This window comes from Diadema antillarum, unplaced genomic scaffold (assembly GCF_040938485.1).
Source record: "Diadema antillarum isolate AM-2024a unplaced genomic scaffold, OU_Dant_1.0 seq00000127_RagTag, whole genome shotgun sequence".
Classification (NCBI taxonomy): domain Eukaryota; kingdom Metazoa; phylum Echinodermata; class Echinoidea; order Diadematoida; family Diadematidae; genus Diadema; species Diadema antillarum.
In genome coordinates, this window is record NW_027271206.1 from 807,612 (window position 1) to 835,159 (window position 27,548).

General features: G+C 40.2%; 1 protein-coding gene across 1 annotated transcript in view; it reads right to left on the minus strand.

Moving 5' to 3' along the window:
- The window catches only part of LOC139727359 (partitioning defective 3 homolog), a 125,552-nt gene that overhangs the window by 37,108 nt on the left and 60,896 nt on the right, over window positions 1-27,548 (minus strand). The window contains exons 3-4 of the mRNA XM_071638319.1: window positions 16,801-17,056; window positions 11,059-11,177 (exon numbers count right to left, since the gene is read on the minus strand). Coding sequence (XP_071494420.1) covers window positions 11,059-11,177; window positions 16,801-17,056 — 375 coding nt within the window. The remainder of the gene's footprint in view (window positions 1-11,058; window positions 11,178-16,800; window positions 17,057-27,548) is intronic.

The following is a 27,548-nucleotide window of genomic DNA, read 5'->3' on the forward strand; positions in this document are numbered from 1 at the left end:
ATAAAGAGAGGGCACTAGGGACAGAAATCAGCCCAATGAGAGTGATTCAGGGGAACATTTTACAGACCAGCAACAAGTGCAAACCATGCTCAGATACTTGGAAGTTCCACCAATGACCTCTTAATCTCTATGATGTCTGAATGTCAGGCCCTCCAAATACTATTAAATGGCAAGCATGGATGTGACCACTTGTTCCATAGTGAGTGATAAATCACGCTACAGGGGCCTTGACTGCAATGAGTTTGTGGGTCTTTGCACTTCACTTCTACTACAGTATAGGGCCTACACTTGTTGTAAAATTCAGAAGCACATAGACGGTACACATACAATTGTAGATGGACATTTCTTTTTAAAGTACCCCACCATTCATATGACTTTGCAGGTACAAACTGGAATTTGGCACATGGATACAATCACTTGTCTTTTTGACAACACATTTGATACAATGTATGTTGCATATAAAACATTTGTTGTGGTACAATAATGCGACTTCTGGTTGAGGTTGTTGTTGTTTTTTTCAATTTTTTTAACTGCACTCATCCAAGTCTAGGTAAACATGGAGCAGAAAAGCTCTTCAAAGGTGAGGGAGGATGATAGGGAGAGAAAAAAGACATGTGAGGAAAGATACAGATAGATTGTGGAGTCCAGTGCGATGCCTGATTGAATTGAAACAATTAACTACATGTAAATGGCTCTCAGCAGGCAAATCGGGTGGCGTATACCTGGACTATTTTCAAGGATATCTTATTAGATTGGCTCCCATGGTTGATCTTCCGGCGTCACGTCTAAAGAGTGCTACATGCATAGCTCTCCATAGACAATGCTCTTGTCAAAAATCCAACAGCTTTATAACAAGCTCCAATCTCCTTGTTAAGGACAAGTTCATCTTCAATACACATGTGGATTGAGTGAGGAAAATCAGACAATCCATTCAAAAGTTATGATTTTTGAAGTTACTGTGAAGCCATAGCTGAGTGAGGAGACTACTGCACAGTTCTTTGATTATGATGTCACATAATGTGTACAATGATCAGACTTTCACTGATCAAGTTCTACCTGATCTAATGGTGTTGCATTCACTCAATCCATAGGCCTACATATATCCTACAGGTACAGGTGAACTTATACTTTAATACAATATGGTACGTTCTCAGGCAATAAAGGGGAGTTCTTATTTTATAATTATATTACACATTCCATCATGGCATCTAGTTCACCCAAGTTATACAATGCCCACCCAACAGCTTGACCTTAATTACATAACATGCAGCTACAATGTAATTATCTCTTCGTACAGCATCTACACTTATACTGTCACTAAATACGAACATGTTCATTATAAAAAGATGAAGACACTAATGGCTGGAACTTAGAGTATTATACCCTAAAGAAGGGAAGATCTACATTATATTTCATTCTTCCCTGAACCACAAAAAGGTACTGTAAAAGTGGATATTTTCGCGCGACTAATTTTTCGCACTTGGCAAGATAAGAAGAATTTCGCATGTTTTTAGTTCCATGGAATCAAGATATCAACTACTGGAACATATGGCACACAAAAATATTCGCATGCTTTTCTTTTCGCGCTAGCTTCTGGTTGCGCGAAATGCATGAAAATTTCAACACCGCGAAAATTCCCACTTTTAGAGTCAGTAGCTGAACCAGACATCTGGTATAGGCTTTCAATGCTTTACCTGAAGACAGACAAAATATGACAAATTTTGTGACAAACAAGTTGTAGGCTTACATCCTCATTCATCTCTGAAAGCACTAGGTCATCATTGATTGAAGTCATCCCCTCACATTATCGTCATAAAAGCCTATAAAGATGTTAAGATAAGTTTTGACATGTCACCTTCTCGGGTCTGCCAACATTCCCACATCCAAATCAGGGAGATTACACACAGCAATCAGGGAGATATCTGTGTGTTACATGCATTTCAATGGGTGAAAGTAATTCCCAAATCTGGGAGATTTTAATATTCTCTTATTTAGACATGAACAGATTTTGACATTTTCAGGGAGACTCCTGTAGAATCAGGGAGACTTGGCAGCTCTGCCTTCTTGCTTCAGAGCTTTCTTGTCCTGAGCGGGACACCTGATGTGTAGTAAAGAGTCAGCCTCTTGTCCTGAACAACTTGTCCTGAACAAGGTAGGCCTACCTGGTACCATGCGAGGTTTAAAGAGTCGCCTTGTTATCCTGAACAAGGCACCATGTGAGTCTTGAAGAGTCACCTTGTTATCCTGAACAAGGCACCATGTGAGTCTTGATGAGTCACCTTCTTTATCCTGAACAAGGCACCATGTGAGTCTTGAAGAGTCACCTTCTTATCCTGAACAAGGCACCATGTGAGTTTTGAGGAGTCAACTTCTCATCCTGAACAAGGCACCTATGAGTTTTGAAGAGTCACCTTCTTTGTCCTGAACAAGGTATGTGGTGAGTTTTGCAAAATGACTTTCTTGTCCTGAACAAAGTACTTTAAAGGCGCATAGTCCCGTTAGAGTAGAGGGCGCTCTTGATAATACTGCCGATCACCATTAGCATTGATACGAAGATTGCCGAAGTTAAGCTGTCATCAAGAGTAAAGCGCGTAGGTGTTGGTAAGTAACGTTGCCTTCGTTGTCTTCTCTGCGCATCAGCAGTCTGCAGTAATGCCAGGGTGCGTGGATATGTGCTTGCTATTTATGACATCACAAAAGAAGTTTGCTAAAGCTGTCATCCCACTCAGCCGAATCATGAGCCGAACTGTGATCGGACCACTGGCTACAGTGGATTGGACTTCTTCGGACTCTGGGTCACAGCGTAAGCACTAAAGAGGAGTCGATAGCATAGGTCTCTATAGGAAACTTGCGCCATGCGCCCGCGTACGCATTTGACTAAACCACCGGGAACGTGTGCCTTTAATAGTGGATAGCAAAGAGTCACCTTCTCATCCTTATACAAGGCACCTCATTACTAGTTTTGAAGAATAACTTTTTCATCCTGAACAGGATGCCACAGCAAAATTTGAAAAAGTTGCCTTTTCTGTCACCATGCATCAAACCTCCTACCTGCCTAGACACGGACACATCACGACAAGAAGCACCCCCTCCATTGAGACTCTCTGAAGCCCTATTAAAGGACAAGTTCACCTTCATAAACATAAGGATTGAGAAAATGCAACAATATTAGTAGAACACATCAGTGAAAGTTTGAGGAAAATTGGACAATCGATGCAAAAGTTATGAATTTTTTAAATTTTTGTGTTGGAACCGCTGGATGAGGAGACTACTACAGCTTGTGAGTCATATGCGTACAACAGTATAAAGAAAATATAAAAGAAAATTCAACATATTTTCACTTTTTTCGCATAATAAAAGAGCAATTGACTTGCCTCTTTCTAAAGGCAGGGGGAATAATATTACCCATAACATTTATCGGTAACGAGTCAGGGGAATGTGTACTTTTTTCAAGAGATGGAATTTTGTGAAATTCTCTTTATATTTTCCTTATATTGTTGTACGCATGTGACATCTAAGTTATTCATACACTGCAGTAGTCTTCTCATCCAGCGGGTACTGCACAAAAACTTCAAAAATTCATAACTTTTGAACGGATTGTCTGATTTTCCTCAAACTTTCAATGATGTGTTCTACTAATATTGCTACATTCTCTCAATCCTTATGTTTATGAAGGTGAACTTGTCCTTTAAAGACTGCTCCCTTCCTCATTGGGTACCTCCCTTCCAATAATCCACTAGCCCACTGCCAACACAAGACAGTCCTGCCCTAAGCATGAACTACTGGTTGCAGTCTGGGGTCATATTCAAGAGATTTATGTGGGTGAACTGCCCATAACTCCACTTACACAAATGCAAACCACTGCCTTGAGGCTTTGATTTATTTGATCCATCCTGGGGGATTTCTTTTTCTTCTCCTTTCTCTGTCACCTTTTCCAATCAACACACGAAGAAAACAACATACACAACTACACTATGATGACATTAAAATGTCAAAGGTGATGGTTGCGTCAGTCCAATCCTTGTACCCATACTGTGCTGCAAAGGTACTAAAAATATGCATAATATATGAACACCCCCACTGCACCTGCTATTATTTTTTAAATCTTTATGTGCCATGGTGGAAACTCCCTATATGCCACATTATTCTGAGATACCAAATGGGTAGTCATGCCTTGAGAAAACATTCTGTTTTTCAAATCTATTCTGTTAAGTTGGACATGTAGTGAGCAGAGTTGTAGAGAAAATGCGAAGCTTTGCTTTGACATATTAATTGTATGACAAATCTATGAGTCTTTTTCTGTCAAATGACCAGTAGCCACATTACTGTAAAGGCATGACTTTTGCACACAAAAAACAGAAACTGGTAATTTACACGCAAATTGAGTAGGGTAACACCACTTGCTAGTCATTTACCATAATGCAAGCTATTGAGAGGAACGGAATCGCGAAAAATGCTTTCATTGTACTGTGGCATTTGGCGACTTATCGATCGGTTTGGGCGGGTTTGTGCGTTTAAGCAGAATATGTGAAGTTGTCATGCTGTCCACTGAGTCAGGCGTGCGAACACGGCACGTGACGAGTTAGGGATAGGGCCTACATTCTTTTCTTTTTTTTTCACTTTTTATTGGATGTAAACCAACAGGTAAACAACATATTTACAATATTTACAAAAGGTACACATAAAGTCAATATCAGCAAGGTCAACATATCACATGCTAAGTATACAGAATATTAATTATACAGAAGTTTTAGGTGTCAATATCTTGTGGGAATTGGGTGTTATTTATAAAATTATCAAATATTACAATAAATCATCTCATAAAACGGGTACACAATTAAAAAAAAAAAAAACATTATGGAGGGTTAAGTTGGATTGTCCATTTATTCAAATGGTTCGGTAATTTGTCTTTCTTTTCTGCAATTTTCTTTTCAATATTTTGTTTCATTTTTGCAAAAACCAGAAATGCCTCAAAAGTTGGATGGCGATCTTGAAATTTGCACACATAGGCCCCTATATGAAATACTTCAAACATAAAAACACAAAATTGATACATGTCTTATGTTTTGTTTCCTCATCAATACCAAACATTAGATGAAATGATGAAAAATCCTCATTCATACCAGTTTCTTTTGAAATAAAAAAAATCAAATTATGCCAAAGCTGTTTAACTTTATAGCAATTGACAAACAAATGATCCAAGGTTTTAGGATGTTCATTGCAAAAAGAGCAATTTGGTGTATTCTTCTTTTTAATCTTAAAAAGGAAACTATTGATCCCGATTGCATTATGAAACATTTTAAAGTAAAATGCTTGTAGCTGAGTCTCTATTGTACACCTGAAATTGTTGGTATGATAAATAGTCCAATCTACCTCCTTTAAGTCCTCTCCTTCCTCTTGAAATTAGGGCCTACATTTTAGACGACAAGTGCTGTAAACAGTCTTGTCCCCCTTTTACAAGGAAATTTCATGGAAAACATAAAAAAGAAGCAGAGGTTGAGCAAAGATAAAGAGAAATGCTCTGAGTCATATCCATTCCTTTACTAGAAAAAATGGGGAAAAAACAAACAAACAAACAAACCCACATAGAGGCCTAACCATACCTGACGAATATCCATAAAATTTGTATCTCTGACTTAAAATTAACCAGGTAAAGATATCCAAGCTTGGCAATACAGGTGATACCCACAGAACCCTCCTACCCATTCCAACATCCTCTGAATCCCCATCACCCCCCCCCCCCAAAAAAAAAACACACCCCACACACACACACATGCTTATGGAGATGCCTCAGCACAAGGTGTGCCCCCTGTCTCCAGGTGCCTGCTCTCCCCTGCCACCTAATTACAAGCGACAACACTTCAGTGCGCCGTAATTAGCCACATCAGTACACCCTCCTCTGCCAAGCTTCTTTTTTTCTTTTTGTTCTCCTTTTACGAGGGATGCGGAGACATCGGGGATGGAGCGCAAACTTGGGAGAGGATGAGGGGGTGGAAGATCTACTGACAGCACTGGGGATTGCAACCAAGGAGAAGATCTGGTCACGGAAATCATCTTCAATCTGCATGACTGAGGTGTGGTGTAGGTGGTGTGTGTGTGTGTGTGTGTGTAGGGAGTTTGTGTGTGTGTATGTAAGTATTGGGGGGGGGGGACAATTGAATAGCACTGGCATTAAAAATGGTATTGGACCCTACAGTTCTGGCTGCATAATATCAATGACTTTTTAATTCGAAAAAAATAATATAATGATGATAAAGAATATGATTTTGCAATGTAACTAAGAGGGATTAGGAAGGTCAGGGTATCACACAATTTCCAGAAAAAAAGCTATCTAGAGTATACGAAACATGTTCTTTTGGGTAATGATAAAGACTGAAAGAAAAAGACTGAAAAAAAGGTTGTGCAGTGCTCAAGGGAAAAAGTGTGGCGCTGCATGATTAAGATTATAGCACCCACTCATCAATTAGATTTCATAGTCTAATCTCAGAACAGGATAGTGTCTGATCATTTCAAAAAGGAAAAGAACAGTACCATATTTTAGCACAAAGGCATAAAAAGAGGGCAAAAATGTCAAAGACAGCCAAAAGAAAGAGCACATCTTTGTGTCACATATTGACACAATGTGACATTTGGCATATTTCAGAGAGGAGTCCCTCCCCATTTTTGTCAACTGCATCTCAAATCAACATACAAATTTGACAAGTTATGTGCTCCTTGCACCCCAACTTTTATGAACCACAAGATGGAGTTCATTACTGCCATTTCCATCAAATTTTGTAGCACTTACAATGAGTGATTAGGTTGCCCTCTATGTCTCTGACCTAATATCTTGGCCATTCTTGGAGGAGTTATATGTTGTTTAAATGTTCTGGCAGGGATCTAATGTGGGATGGTCTGTATTGGCTGTCTCAGGCTGCATTTATCAACTTTCCAACGTTTGAAATGGTTTCACTAACCACTATCAAAACATGTTTGCAAACGTCAAGTCTGTCGTGAGTTGATTGGGAAGCGTTGTCACTCTGCAGCTCCACTGCACAGTTTAACCTGTGAAGCAGAGATGTGTAGAACTTCGGCAGTGGTTGGAGTGGGCAGGCCTGGGCTATAATAGGTTTGAAAACGGCTTTGCATTTATCAACTCTACAGAAACGCATTTCTGGCTCAAATGTATATTGCAATCACCCTTTTTTTTTTTTTTTTTTGCATTTCAGAAACATGATTCTAACCCCAAAATCGAAACAGCTTTTAATATTACCCTACTTTTATCAACTGCCCAAAAACTCCCTGAAAGTCGCCAGCAGTGAGCTGATAACTGCAACCTCGGAAAACAGACATGCCAAGAAGACAATTAACGAGGGGTGGGGGGGGGGAGACATCTGACAGAGGTAATGAGCAGTTGTCGTGGTCTGGGAAGCATGGAATTGTAAGCTCCATGTGACTGCCATACCGATGATGACCAAATATAGCACACAATATGAATACATACAATATATAAGGCACCGGTTTCTTCCGAGCGTGTGGTGTGGGCTTTTTCCATTCTCTTTCCCTCTTAGCACACAATTGCCGTAGGTGTGGGAAAGCTGCCAAAGAATGTTTACTGCGGTAGCCAACTTTGCATTTCGCTTTCTCTTTATCAAAGACCATCCATTTTTGTTACTTTGTAGAAAATACTTTTTTGTTGTTTTCGCTTCCTGTATACCGTCCTCAACTATGTCAATTAAGCATGACTAACCAATGCTCACAGTTTTCCAATCACATTTCATATAAACAGCCCAAATTCCTCGCTTGAAGGAAATCTAACAAAACCCCGGCCTTGGTGGTTGTTTACAGCAACCCTCGTTAGACAACAACCGAAAAATTGTGGCACATCAGCTGTCAAGCTTTGGAAAGTCTTGCCTGGGTTACCCTGACTGTACGAGATAGGGCATTTATAGGTCACCTAATACGGCAAAGCTGATCTACGATGCTTTTGTCTAGATGGTAGCTGGAAGAAAGAAATAAAGAATGTTACAGAGTACACCTACATATTCCTCTTTCTAGCAATAACAAAGCAACAATACATCCAGGCTACATATCAGCTAGCAATTCCATATCCTACATCGCATCAATTCTTTCCAAATGTGCGTGAATGGAACGACTGGTTGAAAAGCATAGGAGGCACTCTTTTCAACGAAACCCTCCTCCTCTTCCTCCTCCTCTTCGAACCTTCCTACATCTGCTGCTGGTACTACATGTGTACATGTGAGTACGTGATGCCACGAGGTTAGGTGTAGGTGTTTTTACTTCCAGTGAGAAGCTGTTATCTAATTTAGCACCAATATCCTGCCTACTTCCAGAAGATGTAAGCTATGCTGCTCGGAGTATTACATGTAGATGACTTTTCTACCACAGAAGCCATCCCTTCCCACTCCCTCTCCCAATCCCAACCCCAGAGATACAGTGCACTCCCGTTACACGACTTTAACAAAATTCCGGTTACAACAAAGCAAAAATTCAGATCACAACATCATCCGCTTCATGTTTTTTATTGTTTAGTTATTTGGTTTACAACGAAAACTTCAATACAATGAAGAAAAAAAATGCCGGTTCTGAGGACTTTGTTACAACAGGCCAGTGCTGTATACAAATTGTTAATATATTTTGTGGCAACACAATTGTTTCTTTAATGCAACAGTGCTCTTTCCAGCTTTCACTTGAAAGAATTCGCAAACTCAGGAGATTTTGACCTCAAGAAGAGAGAAATGATGGAGGATATTTCCAGGGAGTGAAGGGCAAACAGCTTTTGAGGTTCCACTGCATCCATATCATACGATGATAATCTCCCCTTTATTCAGCCACACCATGGAATTGTGAGAATCTGTCTCAAACCAACAGCATTGTAAACAACCTTCCTGTTTTTTTCTGGATTGCAGTAATTATGACATCAAGAATCAACAGGACACATGACATGATGACACTGCTATAAAAAGACCCTGCTCAGGGCAGCATTCCACAAGAGTTCAAGTATACATGACCAATGTTTCACAAAAATGAGGACATAAGGCATATTCTCACTGTGTACAGATGTTCAGGCTGTACTACAGTGGTAAATAATAAACCATGGGCATTCTACACAATTGTCAAATCTTCATGCCCCTGGACTCATACATATCTCCCACATACAATGTATGTTACATCTAGCATTAGTTCTATACCATGAAAAATTATGCAATTTTTTTTTTCCAGGCCGTAATGAGGGCAACTGCATCTGCAACAGTAAGCCTGTATAAGCAGCAACATAGACTGCAACTTTTTAACAACAAACGAAGTTGAATACAGTGGATTTACTGTATACGCCATATATTTCACGAGTCTAAATTTTCGCGAATCGGGAATTCCCGACTATTTCGCGACTGGTTAAATTCGCGATCGTGGAGTCCTGTACTGAACGGAGAAGGGTACATGCGTACATCACATTCACATAGGGATCAGAGTCAATATTTTCGCGTGTCTTTAATTTCGCGAATAGCACCTGACTCGCGAAATTCCCGAAAATAAAAACCTCACAAAATATTCGGCATATACAGTATAATATAATGGTAAACTCCTAAATCAAAATATCAATTTCAAGAATGAACTACCAAAGACCTCTCCTTTATGTTGTCCAGTGCATTGACTACCCTTGTATAGTCACCATCCAATTCTCTATGTGGCTGAGGTATACAATTTTTGGTTAAATGAAGGATACAATTCAGGCCTACCTTTATGCTAAAAGCACATCAGAACAGTTTCCTTAATCATCACATAATAGAACTGGGTCATATGATTTCATAAAGCAAGCCACATCATGTGTTGTGAGCATGCCTTTCTATTCACACAGGAAGTAACACAACACCCAATACCATCACAAAGTTAATTCATAAACATCAACATAATTATAAATCGAATGAATGAGTACATTAGCTTAAGTGGGCGCTTTTACTGTAAATGTGTAATTCTGACTACACACAAGTCTAGACAGGGTTCAAAATAAGTGTGCATCACTATAGATAGGCTACTGGCTTATCACAATATGAGGTGATGAGCTGACGCGAGCCGGAGGGCGCAGTTGTGGGCACATTTATGCCATAAAAAGTATTTAAACCACCTGACTGGAGTTGAGGCTACATTCGCTTTTGCCAACGCACCTAACATTATCGCACCTTTCACTCTCACCTGGCTGGCATAAGATTACTGGCGGGTGGGGGTGGGGTAGCATGGGGGGGGGGGGGGGAGGCAGTATTTGGGGTACAGGCTTTCAATGGTCCAGCGTTACATCAATGCACAAGTACAGCAAGCGTGCCAAGAATAGCCCTACTCTTGCATCCTCCGACACCAGACACTCCGCGCTTTTGCAAAGCACCCTGGGGTCATTCTAAAAACAGCGTGATCTCCCTCAGCACATTACCCAATAAACACTGGAGTTGTGGCGCTGCATTTATATAGATCTTTACGCTCCTCTATTCGTGTCTCCGAGAGCGAGAAATGAAACTTTGATCTGCTACACCACTGCAGCTCATCTTAGGCAGGAACTGATATCTACAAACCTCGTGTCTGCAGAACAATCATTCTGCTCTGCCAAGCATGGTCATACTGTGACTAAACTGGTGATACTAAACTGGTGATCTATCACTTGGTCTACTCCCACATCGTCTAATAGCCATTTTAGTCTCAACCCACATGGTCTAATCCTGTTTCGTCTACAACCAGTTCTTCTAATGACCATTTAGTCCAATTGCCACTTTAGAATAGCCTCATTACCAGTTGGTCTACTTCCAGATGGGCTATGCCCACTTCATCTAATACCCACAGTTGATTAGACAAAATGGGAAAAAGTCCAAGGAGACAAAACTGCACTTAGACCATCTGGTCATTAGACGAAACAACAAGTAGCCAAACCAAGGAAGAAGTAGAGCAAAAATGGGCATTAGACGAAATTGACAGTAGACCAAGTGAGTTTAGCTGTAGTGGTGTTACTGTTAGAGGAACTGGGAAGTAGACCATCTGATAGTAGACCAAGTGGCAATAAACCACTAAACATACCTTGGCAGGCAACGTGTTGGCATTCTTGTCGATGACCGCGTTTTGGCCGCTGTCCGTCATACCTGGCTTGGACATGTTGATAATTGGGTCACTCCCTCTTCGAACTTGCAACTTGGAATCTAGCGGGGATGACCATACAAGAGGAACAGTATGACACAGATTAGAAAAGTTGCAAATCATTGATTTTTAGGCTATAAGTTGTAAAACATTTATTATTAAAAGTATCCGAAAGTTTCGCAACTAGAGTCTCAAATCAGCTCTATTCAGTACTGCGAAAATTTTGCTATTATAGGCCTACAGGTGGACCTGGGCCCCATTTCATAAAAGATATTAGGATGGCAACTCTTGCTGGCATGGCAACTTCCAAAAGCAACAGCCAATGAAGAAGCTGGATTCTTGTCATTGTCATGACAATTGCCATTACAGCAACAATGGCCATTCAAATGGCCATTACAGCCACTGCCATTATACCAACTTTTTATGAAACGGGACCCTGGTTTTTCAAACAAAAATTGGCTAGTCTGACAGGGGTTAGACCTTTCACGACTTTCACACGACTAGAAAAATAAATATTCTTGTTTATCATCATCACTGTTTCAGAACTGCAATTCTGATTGTCTCCAGACATAGGAAACATTTAAGACAGCAGAATGACTTCCTGTGAAAAGATTCTTTAAAACTGCTGCATTCCATATATAAGCCCTGCAGCACATATCATAGCCCGACAATCGTATAAACAGCTCCCCCATTACACATTCATATTGCTGTCATAATGTACACATGCACATCTCAAATCTCAAGTGGTGAAGTGCATTTACGTCTTAGCTTTTACGCTTCACCTCCGAGAAACATGTTTTAGAGATCAAACCTCTCAGCTTTCTGTGGTACACCACAAATCCAGTGAAAAATTGACTCAAGATACAGTCATAGACATCCCTCCAGAAAATGAAAACCTAGTGGTGGAATGTGACTTGAGAACCAAGTTCCAAGAGTTGCAATCATGGAGAAACAGGATTCATGGTTTCTTGGAGAGTTAACAAAACTCCTCTGATTAGCATAAAATGCATTTCATGAAGGTTTAATACAGACATGCTTCTGCAAATCTGAAAGGGCCTCCAAGATGCCAGCCACAATGCCATTAGGTACAACCATGGACCTCCAGTACGTCCACGGTGCGACTATAAAAAAAAAAGAACAAAAATTGGCCAGACAACATACACATTCCTTCAGCTCCAGGTTGTAAGAGTTCCTGCCAACTTTGTATCAAATTTGAGTATAAAACATTAGACAGCTACAAACAACGCCATAGCAGACTGTGTTTAATAAACAATCCTTTATTCTTCACTCCAGCTGTTAGTGCTGCAAAGCTTTTGCCTCCATTACAGAATAACCTTCAAGCAAAGCTGTTACTCCATTCCACCTGGTTAATTTGTTTGGATGCTTATAAACAGCTTGGGTTGTATCAACCATTTGGAGCCACTGACCACCAATTTCAACTCATTTCTTCTGGGACAACATACAGTTGATTTATGGTGTTGCAAGCTGGCTGTTTAACAAAGAAAGAAAAAAAAAAAAACACATACACACACAGAAAAAAAAAAACATGAAAAATTCCCAAGATGGTCAGTCTTCCTTTATTATGCATGAAAGTTCAACCTAAAACCTTGCCACACATTCCTTTTCAAATAACACCAAACAAAAGTTTATGTTCAGCCAAACCGGGAAGGGAGATGAGATCACGATGTTTTCTGTAAAGTGGGCAGAGTCTTTTTTTTTTCTCTCCCCCTCCCCTTTTTAAAGTATTATTATGGAATACTGTGATTTCTGATCATATTTATTTCTGTTATGCAACCGTTATGAAAATCATTAAAGACATTAAAAAAAAGAGTCTTCAAGGGCTGCATTTATCATTTTTCCAATGTGTGAAACAAGTTTCAGTACCCACTATGAACACGCGCATATGCAAAAAAGCCTTTCTCGGCTTGCATTTCCCTAGCTATGTTTATCATCTCTCCGAGTCAAGAGGAACTCCTTCTCATTGCGCGGCTCCAATGCGCTGTTTGACCCAAGGAGCAGAGATCGTGTAGTTGGCATGGGTAGGTGCGAGCTATAAACACACTTCAAAATGACTTTGCTTTTATCATCTCTACAGAAACGTGTTTCTGGTTCAAATGCACTTGAGATTACACTTTTTTCAGCATTTCAGAAAGGCATTTCTAACCCCATGATCAAAAGTTTTACATTTATCTACTGCCCATATCTCCCTGGACTTTGTTTGAAAACTCAATTCTATGCCAGGAGTGAGCTGATAAAGAAACATAGCACCTCACTATTTTCTTGCGTATGTTGTTGTTGTTGTTGCGGGGGGGGGGGGGGGGGGGGGGGGGGTAAATGTATGCAGTTGCTCATGTTCAGATATCCAGATTTGGCAATCCTGCAGGTGTCATAGACGACTTTTGGGTTTTGAGAAGAAGTCAGCCAGGTAATGGCAGATATCACAAAGCAGTGAATCCATGTCTAGATTATGTCTGAAGCTCCGCAGATTCGAGAGATTTCTTTTTAAAAGGCTGCGATCACCCAGGCCAAAATGCAGATCTGGTAGCTCCGAGAATCTCTGAAAGCCTGCATGGTAGACTGCAATCACTGTCACCTGTTCGCCTCATCTCCAGTCAGTCCACCAGGCAAAGAGCAACAAACAAACAGACACCAAAGCCTGTCTGGTGAAGTCCTCCTCGCATCAAATATGACTTTGGAAGTCGTACTGTTTAACATCTCACACCTACAGAGCACATTTTGATCTCTCCCCGAGAGAAAAGGGGGGGGGGGGAGATGGAACCCTTTCATACTGATTTATAAGGGACTTGTTCGAAAACCTGTATAGAAGCACTTTAATAAATCTGTCAGACATGTTTTGTATGAAGTCCAAAGGCAAACTGGGATCCAGTATCTCCTCCAAACTCATTTCACATAAATCATGTTTTGCCAATCATGGTTTCCAGTCCTGCTTCTACGCTTGATCAAAGATTCATTTCAGAAACAATCTAAAAGGCAGAATCAAGATCCTATCCACGTTTGAGGCATTTTCGGGGGTTACAGACAAATGCAACCGTGTTTTCTGGTTGTGTTTTCTACCCATTATATGTGTGTGAATGATGAGGCACGTTTGGTGGTATACAGTTGACCTTTACTTCCCAGGTCCAACGGCGCAAAGCAGCTATGCAGTAACAACATTTCAATCGCGAATGTATGATGGTTAGATAAACGCTGCACCCTGAGAATTGCGTTTCAAACCACGTTTTAACAGACACCATTCCAAACGCATTTGGAAACATGATTCTCTCTCTCAAGTGAGATAAATGCAGCCTAAATGACTAAAGAGAAGACATATTAGCAGTCTGAAAGCAGATAGCAAGACAGAGAGGGAGAAAGAGAGAGATGGGGGGGGGGAAGAGAGGAGGAGACAAGGAGATAGAAGAGGTGGAGGGCAAATGAAGGTGTTTCTAGAGGCGCTATATTCATGCTCCACCACGCTGAAGTGCAACGTGCCATGACATAACTTCCGCCAGCTCGAACAAGTTCCAAGAACACTTTCAACATTCTGGTCGAAGGAAAAATAGCGATGAAAAAAGCGGGGAATAATTGCCAGGACAAGCTCGTACCGAACGAATTAAAACACCATCAGACAGGATTCCACGCGAAATCATGACTCCATCTATGGTATCACTAACGCATCTTGAAGATAATTAGCGAGAAAATATTCTAATGATTGGCGCATTGGGGAAGAAGGTCCTCTGTCTTCTACACTGAAAGAACCAGGGAATAATTTTCCAACTCAAATTTGATTAGCAATTTCAGCTGATGAACAATATTTCAAATGGTATCCTGTACACTTCTATGGAAGAAAACTGCTATACAAAAATTAGTTTGCGTAGCAGTGGTGTAAAAATGCATAGCAAAGTGCGATGCAATACTAGGAAAATTATTCCCTGAGAACCAAAAATTAGTATCACTTATTTTTTTTGGCAGATGCAATGACCTTGGGGAGCCAGTTGTAAAAACTCTTTCTTATGTTCACATGTCATCAAAAGTTAGCAAATTTCCAGATGTATATGTTTAACTCTTTATGTGCAATAGTGTAAACCCTCCTGTGTGCCACATTACTCTGAGACTGCAACATAGTTATGCTTTGGAAAAACATTTTGTTTTTCAAACCTGTGTAGCCTTTACAGATTTTTGTTACCCTAGACATGGTAAGGAGCAAAGTTAGAGAGGAAACGCCACTGTTTGTTTTTGATGTAAACTGTACGACAAAAATGTGTGATGGCTTCGCCAGGTAGCTACATTCTTGAAGAGGCATGACTTTTGCATACAAAATAGAAACAGACACTTATTATCTACTTGCAAATCCAGGAGGGAACTCCCCTTGATAGTCAATCACTACATTAAACGCAAGATACATGTGATTTGAATGGAATCGTGAGAAACGCGTTCATTGTACTGCGGCATTTGGCTATTTATTGATCGGTTTGGGTGGGTTTGTGCGTTTGACTTTGAGCAGACTATGCCAAGTTGGTACGCCGTTGACAGAGTCGGGCGTATGAACATGGCACATAAAGAGTTAACTAAGTGTTGCTGATCTGGTTGCATGAATACATACATCCTCATGTTTGAAAGTGCTCTCATTCATTCTATAATCATTGCCTTGGAGGACAGAACATATTCTGGATGAAAATGGCATGAGCGACAAAAGCTGCACCCCTATTCCGGGGGACTGTGAATTTACACTGTGATGGGGGTTGCAGCACTATTCTTTGCGATGACATCACAGATACCATAGATATATAGAGATGGTGTTGCTGGGGAATGAAGGAGAGCTGGAGAGGAAGTACCATCACGTGAGAGAAGGAAGTATTTGAAGTCGCGTTAATGTTGCCATTTATCATCCTCGGGTCAAATGGAAGGCCTCCTAACGAGGTAATGCTCTCGCGCTGATGCGACGACTGGAAAGCGACTTCAGACAGCTTGAGCTTGATGCGTTTTCATGGTGGTGGTATCGAAAGAGAAAGTCTTTTGAAGTCATGTTGCAATAGGCCATGATAGTTTGGATGTCCCGTCTAATCAAGTCAAGGGCTTGCCATCTCTGATCTACGGGTCAATACAAAAAAAAAAGTGTCTTAATGGGTTCACACGTCATAGGTTTTGCCAGCACAGGTCGTCACTATAATGCTAGGTGACAGCTCTTGTTATGGAAGGGGATTTACCATGAGGGGCTGAGTTATTTCTCTGAATTCTAAGGTGCACTATAAGAGCTTTAGATCAGTGAAAATCTGAGCAGAATGTCACATATGACGTGACATCACCACCACCTGAGCCAAGACAGCATTCCATTAGAAGATGCTCTCATTCTCATAGTACAACAAAGTTCTTCATACTATCTATCATATGATAGAAATGTTCCTATGAATGCATAGGCCTACAATTTGTTGTTGTTGTTGTTGTTGTTGGGTTTTTTTTTTTTTTTTTTGGTTGTTTTGGTTGTTGGAGGGGGTGGGGAGACATATCAGTTGCAAAAAAAAAAAATAATAATATTCAAGAAGTTTTCATTAACATCACCCTTCACATGGTCCACCCCATCACTGATCGACCTGAAGGAAAAAATAATCACATTAAAGACAATTTTTCAAAGCTAAAAAAAAAAGCCTGGTGCATAAGGCTACCACTGTAGCTGCACTTTGTACTCACGAGATTCTTCGCCAGTAACTACGACATCCATTTCGTTGTCCTCGTCAAGTACGCCATTGTTGTTGGTGTGGCCCAGGTGGTGGTGGTGCATGTGGTGCGTCTTGTTGTTGCTGTTGTTGATGTGGTTCATGTCCGAGAAGTTGATGGGGCTGGCGGTGCCCACCGAGCTGGCGCAGGTACTGGTGCCATCGCCATGGAAATGGTTGCTAACAACATGGGCCCTGGAGGGATCTTGCTCTTCAAAATGTGCTGTCAACTGAGGGAGAGAAAACACACAGAGGAAAAGTGATGATAGTTGAAACTCATTAGATTTAAATTCTGCATTGAAAGACAAAAGCATGAACCCACACACAGATACATTCAGAAAACTATTAAAGTGAATGATTAGTCTGACTTCAAGGTGTTTGTATGCCCCCAACCAAAAGGCCCGTCTCACTTTGAGTGTGTAGGGAGATACTGCGAGTCTGAAATGGAGACTACCCATATCAAGGTGTTACCGAAGCAGTGACTAACACAGTCTGCACATAAAGACACCATGTAAGACATGCAAGGGGTACGAGAAAATGGATACTTCATAATTATCAACTCTAATGAATGAAGGCGTCACACAGGGAGATGCAGACAATGACATAACAACCAGCGTGGATATTTCTTCAGTACTGGTTGGGGTGGGGGAGGAGATGTGACATTTTAGCGGAGAACTAGACAACGCTTCTCTGCCTTCACCCACCTTCCGGAGTTGGTACAGTTCCATGCGTAGTTAACATTCCCTATTGTTTTGATTGATGACCCTATTACCAGGGAGAAATTTGATCAGCTAATGGTGACGGGGAATGGGAAGGAGGTGAGGGGTGGGTGGGGCGGACGGGAGGTAGTAAACCAAAGTGTGTCCGCATTTATTGTCAGTTTGCCAACGAAATTAACTCACACATCACCTCACAGCTCTTTTAAAACACAAATATGTTTCGCTTTCATGTCACAAAATCCAAAGGCTTTCAAAAAAAATACTGGGCATCACTTCTGCCCTCCCCTGTCAGTCCAGAAGCAATAATAATATCAGAAGGAGAGGCCATTCAAGATGTCATATTCTTGTATTTCATCTCAAAATGCCCGCGATCTCCATCCACGTTGCCAGGGAGGCTCTTATCTCTCTGTGGGGTTGAAATTCATCACAAATTTGTCACTAAACCCAACGTCGGAATGTCGATGCTGATGCTGGAGCGCCCAATTTTCAACACGTTCTCATACCCACGGTGGAAGAAATCGATTCCCTCAAGCAGCTCTCCCCGAACCCCGTATTACACCCCAAAGTTTCCCCTCCCCCATCTCCACCCCCCCCCCCCCCTCCCTTCCCAACTCCCTCTCCTCAGTTGACACAATAAATTAGGTAGCCAGCTGAAAGATACACCATTCTATTTCAGGCATCCCTCCCCTGCAATGTACAATGTGTTCATTATTCATCACCTGCAGCAAACAAGGTCTTATCAGTAGGTTCCATCAGGCAACATTTGGCCCTCTTCCTCTTGCCCTGGCTCTTCAAGGCAAGAGCCCTACATTTCCCAGCCCTCAAAAAAAATAATACTGACAATAACAATAATTAAAAAAATAAAAAGATAAAAAAATCCATCTCATTTTCTCGTCAGCAAATTGCCATTTTTTATTAGGTGAAGACGTATGCAAGTTCACGTCCATTCCTTTGTTTTAATATCATTAGTGCTTCATTGAATGTAAACCACTACACCTTGTACATGTATCTTCCCTCCAGCCTTCTGATGCCAATTATTTGATTTTAATCAATACTTTTGAAGGTAGTACAGCTTTCGATTCATAGACTTATTTTCCTCCATTTGTATTTATCAGCAAGCCACTGAAAAAAAAAAAAAATATAAAGGGTATTACAGACCTTTACAGTACAACTGCTTTTTCACACTACCTTTGCATTTTGTTTGCCCAGGTTGATATCACATACCAAACATGATCTTTTATACTTAAATGTCATAAATCTTACACGAGCCACATTCTGCTGCTGAGGCTATTAAAAAAAAAAAAAGGATAACTTTTAAAAAATGCCATAACCTAACCTTGAAGAGTTTACTTACAATTGCCAAAGATTGATGGAAACAACAGGTGGTATTCCAGCAATTGTTCATTTTAATAACAGCACAAAAACAAATGGGTAGATTTGCTCCATAAATTCATACTGTGATGCAACAGAATTTATCAATATGGTCCTTTGGGCAGGGACTGCATATTTTCTTTATTAAAGGACAAGTACTTGGTCTTTGTACTGGCCCATCACTGGAATTTAGTTGCCCTCAAGCAAATGGGGTTGTAATGCCCTGACAAAAGAATAAAAAAAAAAAATTGCAAAACTATCCCTGCAGAAGAATCACGTTTTTCACAAGTCAGTTGGGCTAGACTATAAAGAGCAGCATTTCAAGTGTACAAATTCATACATACTTTCAGCTCTGTTGTGACCTTGTGTACAACAGCATCTTCCTACAGTTTATGTCCAGTTCCTGTGTGTACAGGCTCCATTATACCTTGTAATAGTTGTAATTCTTCCCCCCTCCCCCCCCCCCTTGCCATTTGAGACTGAAATAATTCACTCCAAATTGGTCATTGTGTGACTGACAAGGCACATTGTTATGCGACCTCAAGGCCAAGGAGATCAGATTCTTGACTTTGCCTTTTGGAGGATTTTTTTTTTTTTGAGGGGGGCATTGTTGTTCCTTAAACTGAAGCCATGGTGTACCACTCTCGCACAATTGAATCCACCTTTCAAACCTACAAGAAGTACCCCCCCCCCCAAAAAAAAAGGCACTATAATATTCGTAGAGTTTGAACACAAGAGTACTTCATCATACATTCATATTCATATCGAAAAATTAAGGAGTCCCTATGAATACTTTGAAATTTCAAAAAATGACCATCATCACATTATACGACATTGCTTTTGAATCCCACAATATTGATTAAATTGGTTGTGCTAAGTATAACAGAGTAATATGCCAGGAGTAACAATTTACATACACTGATTAATTTGCCCTTTTCTGTGAAGACCAAGCAAAGAAGCCAGCCTTTTCAGTTCACATGTTTGTACAGGCTACATGTACCTGTTAATACTCAGGATCTAGTTTGCATTCATTAGTTGTTGCTATGTTCGGCAACCTATGACACATTTCCTCACTGCTGAGAACAATCTATCTGAACATGTAACATAAGATATGAATTTCATATTTGCGTAATTGATATTATAACCTGTGACTCCCGAGAAGAGAACAAAAGAACAACAAACTCTTAAAATCCACTGATTTACAATTGTAAAATTAACTTTGATATAAAAACAGCTCCTTGATACTGCAAAACCAGAAATGTTCACATACATGAAGCTTTCATGAATTTCTCGAGGAGCCACCAGTCATGAAACACAAAAGTGTTTTTCTACACATTGCATTGAATGCCAGCGGCAATTCGTGAAAGTTTCATGCCGCGAAAAAAGCCTGCGGCTCTAACTCGCGAAAAGTTTCATGCCACGAATGTTTCTGATTTTGCAGTAGTTATGGATGTGTGTGGATGCAGTCTCGGCTAAAACAGAGTAAAAAAAATGCTATTGTAAACTCTGCACAAGGCTTTCTGTCATCATCAGGATAAATTTGCAATCCTCAGAGAGATGGGGTGGGGGACTATATGGGAGGGGGAGGGGCTAGTAGCAGAGCCCGATTTGTGAAGAGTCCTGAAAAAATAAACAAGAATGTGATGAAATTTTGGCTCAAAACTGAAGCCGCCACCACATGGGGGAGACTCCCTCTCGTCCCTTCGCACAGTCCACGTACTCTTGCTCAGCGTTCTCAGGAGTTATTTGAGATTGGTATGGCAGTGGTTGGTGTGGGCAGGTCCAAGCTATGAACGCATTTCAACCCACATATCAACTCTACAGAAACGTGTTTGCGATCTTATTTTCGGCATTTCAGAAACACCTTCTAACTCCACAATCAAAATAGCTTTGCCTTCTTATAAACTGCCCAAACTCCCTGAAAGTTGGTTGGAAACCTTAACTCGTTGGAGACGAGTCCTTAGAATACTCGGGCAGGTGTCTATGGGAAATGTCTGTTACAGCAAAATCAGTCCATTCTCAACGGGTTAATTCTTGAGCGGGAAGCGAGTTGATAAACGCACCCAATACTAGTATCTCATCAAGATATGAAGAAGAGAGTCCGCAGAATTGTCTATAGGCATTCAGCTCTTGAGTCCCTAAAAATCACCCATGGCTGCCCTTGTGTGTGTAGTGCATGTGTATTTGTGTGTGTTTGTGTGGTATATATGTGAGATTTGTGTGTGGGGGGGGGAGGTGGGTGCACTTGTGGGAGTGAGTTGCATTAAAAAAACTTGAGTAGGGCCTACACCATTGCCTGGTCCATATCATTCCTTGTATTGCCCTGCTGTGCAATATAATTCCATATTAGTACACATCAATTCATCTCCATCCATGCAGAATAGTAGGCATTTTCTGCATTCAAAAGAGTAAACATTGGCAGAACAAGAGGCCCCTTTCTGGTTCCATGGAGTTGAGGAATTAAAATGTCATCAACTTTTTGGCATATTTATCCACTTTCACGGACCTACCCCTCTTTTTAAATACGTCACTACTTTAATGGTACATAAAACTTTTTCATTCTTTTTCTATTTCATTCTTACAGCAATTGTCCTACAAGGGTTATCTCCGTTTGTGTTATTCATTGGGTTATTTGAAGCCCACTGACACATCACAGCGCACTTGGGCAGTGTCTATTATCACCTCGTATCTTGACAAGATTCAACTCATCACTTATCGCTCACACACATATAAACAACTGGGGTATGTAAAAATAGCCAGTGACAGTAAAGAGAGGGAAATTCAGAGGACATTCTATTGCCATACCCCCAGAGCGCCAAGAGGTAACAATTACTGTCAAATCAGACGACTTTTCTTGCCCTTCATTATTCCATTCAAGGACGCGAGGAGACCGTTTACATTTGTCAGCAAAAAATCAAATCTGGATCTGTTTTGTTTTGTTTTGTTTTTTGGTTCCTGGCATTCTGCACTTTTGTTGAGATTTACTAGGTGAGTATTCATACATTCCATGCAAAGAATGAAAACCCATTTCTGAAGCACATGTTTGAAACTCTATTAGTCCTTTGCTATTTGATTGCTTAGTCCTGGTTTCTTTTGGACAATGATGTATATACTTATTGATTGAAATTCAAGGTTTTGGTAAAAAGACTCTCCCGAATAGTAACATATCGTCATGATATATTATATTATATCATATCATATTATATCATATTATATATTATATCATATCATATCATATAGGCCTATCATATATCATATCATATTTACATTACATATGGGCATTATATAACATTATACAATATAAAATATAAAATATAATATGTAAGCATAAATTACAAAGTGCTTGAAAATATACGGATCACATGTAGGAAGGAAGAAAGACAGAAAGAAAGAAGATATAGGCCTGTATAGACAAATAAAGAAGACAAAGAGAACAGAAGAGATATATATTATATTCAGCACTGGGGTAACCTCACTAACGAAAAGGCTATGAGAGTATGACATTTGAAGTCACTGTCATGGACACACTACTAGTACCTTACGTATGACTCTCCTCTGGAAGCATGCAGTCGCCATTCAAACTTGGCATTTCCATGACCTACAAAATAGGGGATGCCTTGCCACTTCACTGCTCATACACAAAAATAAAAGAGCAAAACAAAATAGAAACTCCCCCTCGAGCTGCTTTCTGGCCCAATTCTTTGTCCAAAGGTATTTCGCCCCCCTTGACTAGCGTGGATATATCATCAATGATAAGGATATGGCAACATTGTTGTTTCCCTGGATACAATAACGGGTTGCATGTCTGTAATTCAGAGGTCACCATCTTCTATGGCTGTTGGGGTATGGGTTCTTAAAGGTACTGTTTACCATTGGGAACAGTGATTTTAAATATGTTTGAGATATCACATTTGATGCCTACAACCCTGTATGTCTAGGTCAGTTGTATCACAAAACATCCAACCGTATAAATATTTTGCAATACAACCTAAACTATAAGGATATATCATTATTTTCCTCAATAAACCATAACTGAAGACGGTTTAGTCTAGAAACATTCTTCTTATATCTACTATTTACATTTTGTATATTTTACAATATTTAACATTGACTAAACTGCTTCAAATTTTTACAGTGGTTGTTTCTATCCCTAACTCACATTTTAGATCTATTTTGAAGCACCGTAAAGCTGGGTTTTTGTTTCATCTGCAAATAGTAAATTATGCCTTTAAATCCTCCTTTTCTCCTAGTCCTAGCGAAAAATGATACAGGTTGCACCTTGATACAGAATCCCTCTTTTCCCTTTACCTAGCATGGTTTTTCTGTCGCAGGTGAAGACACAGTGATAATTCACTGCAGCCTAACAATGCACACCTGCCAAAAGACAGGCACCTCTCTAATCACTCACCTGCCTAATTTCCTGTCGGAGACAGACACAATACACAGACACACAAGGGAAATACACACACAAACACACGTACATACGTTGTACACACACTCAGAGAGAGAAATAGTATTGTATTACAGAATCGCAAAGTTTCATTTTCCACACATCATTGAGATCTTGTCAGATATTACTGGTTTTTTTGTGTGTGTGGCTTTCATAGGTCATAAAAAAGGCACAAAATTAATGCAGAAAGCTTCACAGAAGCTGGAGGAGATTCCATCAAAAACTCAAAACTAGGTACAACCCAAAGTACAGTGTACTTTGATAACAAAATAAATACCATTGCTATCATTATTATCACTATCATCATTATCATATCACTGTCATTATAAGTATCATCATTATCATTACTAATACATGTACTACTATTAGATCAAATACTAGATGGTATTATATCACTGGCATCATATTTGTGTAGAATGAGGCAAGAAAATGGAGTAATTCAGTAAAGCCACAAAGTCTGAACAATTAAAGGACAAGTCCACCTTCACAGACATAAGGATTGAGAGAATGCAGCAATATTAGTAGAACACATCACTGAAAGTTTGAGGAAAATTGGACAATCCGTTCAAAAGTTAAGAATATTTTATGTATCTGCGCAGTCACTGCTAGAAGAGAAGACTACTACAGTGTATGATGTCACATGCGTACAACTATATAAGGAAAATAAAAAGAGAATTTCACTTTTTGAATAAAGTGCACAGTTCTTCGACTTGCTACTGACGTATGTTAAGGGTAATATAATTCCCCCTGCCTTCTGAAAGAGAGAAGTCGAGTGTTGTTTTGTTATGGGAGAAAAATGGAAATATGTTGAATTTTCTTTATTCCTTCTTTATATCGTTGTACTCATGTGACATCACAAGCTATAGTAGTCTTTTCATCCAGCCGTGACTGAGCAGAAACTTCAAAAATTCATAACTTTTTAACGGATTGTCCGATTTTGCTCAAACTCTCATTGATGTGTTCTACTAATATTGCTGCATTCACTCAACCCACATGTCTATGAAGGTGAACTTGTCCTTTAAAGGGCTTTTTACACTTGTGTTTCTTAACCCCGGACTTTCTCTGACCCAGGACTATCGTTAGTCCCGTACCAATTTTTTCAGCTTTTTACACTCGCCAATTAGTCCCGTAGTATCTCTTGTCCGGGGCTAAGGAGAAAACTGACCTTTTTACACTCGTATTTCTTAGCCCCGGACTTTCCAAACCACATGAATATTCATAATTACGCTGTGTACTGTACACGTACACGCACGCACCGGCAGCACTTGATTACCTCGTTTCTGATTGGTCAGTGAGGGTCGGACTTCGTCTCCGTCGCTTAGCCCAGGATTATTTTTTCGTTCTGTTTACACTCACTTGCTTGGCACCGCAATTGCGGTGCTAACCCCTGCTATTTTGCAGGGCCAGATAGTACCGTACTATCGGTGGGGCTAGCCCACTTTGGCAAAAACAAGTGTAAACAGAAAGTGGGCTAAGGCGTGACAGATTTTATCTCACGAGCGTTCGCCCGCGTCCGGCATGCCTTCTTATCTGTTAAGTAGCCAGCTTGGCACGAGCTTGGCATGCGCCCATGCCGTCCGCGTTCCGGGAACGCCAGCTTAAAAGTCTTTTGTTTAGTGCCTTTGTTTCGAACACAATAGCGTCAACTTCACTGCACCCAATCGACCACGAAGCCATCGCTCCATGTAGCCAGCGTTCGGGAACGCCCGGATTAAGTCTTCCCTTTGTCTTGTGCTTAACACCTACACAGTTGATTTCATGGAAGCTTAAAAAACGGACAAACTAGCAAACAAATGAAACCACGAAAGGCATTGCACTATTACGCGTTAGTAACGCTGTGATTACCTTAATTTGCGTCGATGAGAGGCGTAATCAAGAAGTATCTGAAATAGTATCCGAAATATAGTATTTGTTCCCCTTACATGAGCGTGAGACCACTCTTGTAAGCAGCTTCTCAGGTGAAGCAAAATGTGTGTAATGAAGTGACAAGTGTATAAGAAAAACATTCACAATAGCTAGGTAGATTGACGGAAACTTGACACCCATGGCCGTGCCAGCCAGGCAACAAGCTGGTGGAAATTTCCAGGAACTTCAAAGCAGGTTTGCCGCCAGGCAAAAACCGCAGGGTAAAGGAATTTGCGTACGCGCTGAATGGGTCGTAAACATCGTGTCAATTGCATGGGGCCTGGGAGGGAAGAGGGGCTATGTATAGTACATGTATTAGTAACCCTGTGCTGTGTGATACGTGCATGCTGTTGGAGACACGTGCTGTAGTTGGCGAGAGCTAGCTGATGAGAGCTCCCTGCACCTGAAACCAAGGAGGTACCAGGCGAGCTCGCCTAGTACCTCCTTCCTGAAACCAGGGAGGTACATACACATCTGGCTCTGCTGAAACTATGGAGCTTTAGTACAGTAAACCTCGACATTGCTTAAGTCGACCCGATAAAAAAGTCCCGATTTTTGTCTTGTTATTCCTTGAAAATTTCTTCGTCTTAGTCGACATTTATAAGTCCACAACTCGCGTAAGTCGACCTGATTTTTTAGTGCCAACTGAGCTGAAATACGTGTTTATTCCCTCGTCTATAATTAAATGCAGCTGAAAATTAAATGCAGGTGTATCAAATCACGAGCAACTTTGCACATAAACGCAAGTGCGTTGCTGCCAAAAGGCTTGCGTTTGATATAGTATGAAACTAGAAAATAGTTGTATGAACCTGAAACTCAATTGCGTTGAAACGCAACTCTAAAAATCAAATGAAGTCCATCAATCACGCGCAACGCTGTATTCAAACGCAAGAGCGTTGCAGGGAAGAAGAGGTTTTCGTAAGAAACTATAGAGAAACTGCGTTTAAAAGCATCTCTTAACATCTACGGAGGTGCGTTATTGTTGAAAAGTCTTGCATTATTTTGTTTGTTTTTTCGTATGCAAAATTAAAAATTAAACGCAGCTCTGAAAATCAAATGCAATTGTAAGTCCATGTCATCACGCGGAACGCTGAATAGACTTGCGTTTGATATACGAAACTTGAAAATTGTAGGGAACTTCTTTAAAACTCAGTTGCGTTTCAACGCGCGCTTCTAAAAATCCAATGCAAGTCCATCAAATCACACGCGACGCTGTATTTAAACGCAAGAGCATTGCAGAAAAGACATAGGGCCTACTTTTTGTACGAAATTATAAGAAACTGCGTTTAAACGCATCTCTAAACATCTACGGAAGTGAGTTACAAGTATTGTTGAAAAGACCTGCATTATTTTTTACTTCTTACGCAAAATTAAGAATTAAACGCAACCCCCAAAATCAAATGCAAGTTCATCAAACACGGAACGCTGAAAAGACTTGCATTTCATAATCATCCGACACTAGAAAATTGTAAGAAACTTAAAACTCAATTGCGTTTAAACACTAATTCTAATAGTCAAAATGCAAGTCCATCAAATCACAAGCAACGCTGTATCTAAAACGCAAGAGCGTTGCAGAAAAGACTTGCGGTTTTTGTACGAAACTAAAAACTGCGTTTAAACGCATAAAAACTATAAACCGAAGCGTGTTATTGTTGAAAAGACTTGAATCATTTTTTATTTCGTAACGGAACTTTCGCCATGATTGAACTTAGTCTGCACTAGCAGGGGAAAGACATCGCAACATTAACACGTTTCAAACTACCGAAACGCATCGTGCTTCACGAAATGTCGATGAAAAAAATAGTAGCAAATTATTGATACTGTAGTTCGCTATTCCGAAGGTTTAAATCTCAGTCCAAAGTTAAATAAGTTCGACGATGGAAAGATGTTTATCTTTACGAAGGTTAGTAATCCGAAAGATGTCGTTTCCGGATTAACAATTTTTCTTGTTTTTATTTCAGACTGGCCCGCGCCGTACATCACAGAGCGGTAATGTTGCGAATCGGAGCGCGAGAACAATTCATTTTCAGAGTATGGCAATAGAAATGTAAGCAAAACAAATAAAAATATGGCGACTTAGGGAAGGAAAATCACACATCCTCTTTCAACTCAGTCGGCACCGAAAAATTATCTCGACAGAATCATACGAATTCACACGCATATCTTCACAGCAACGCACTTCAATTTAAATCGCAAATTTGCATGCACTTTGGGGAATATGCGTTTGTTTTTTTTTTTTTCATATCAAATTTAAAACGTACAGTGTCTAGAAACGGG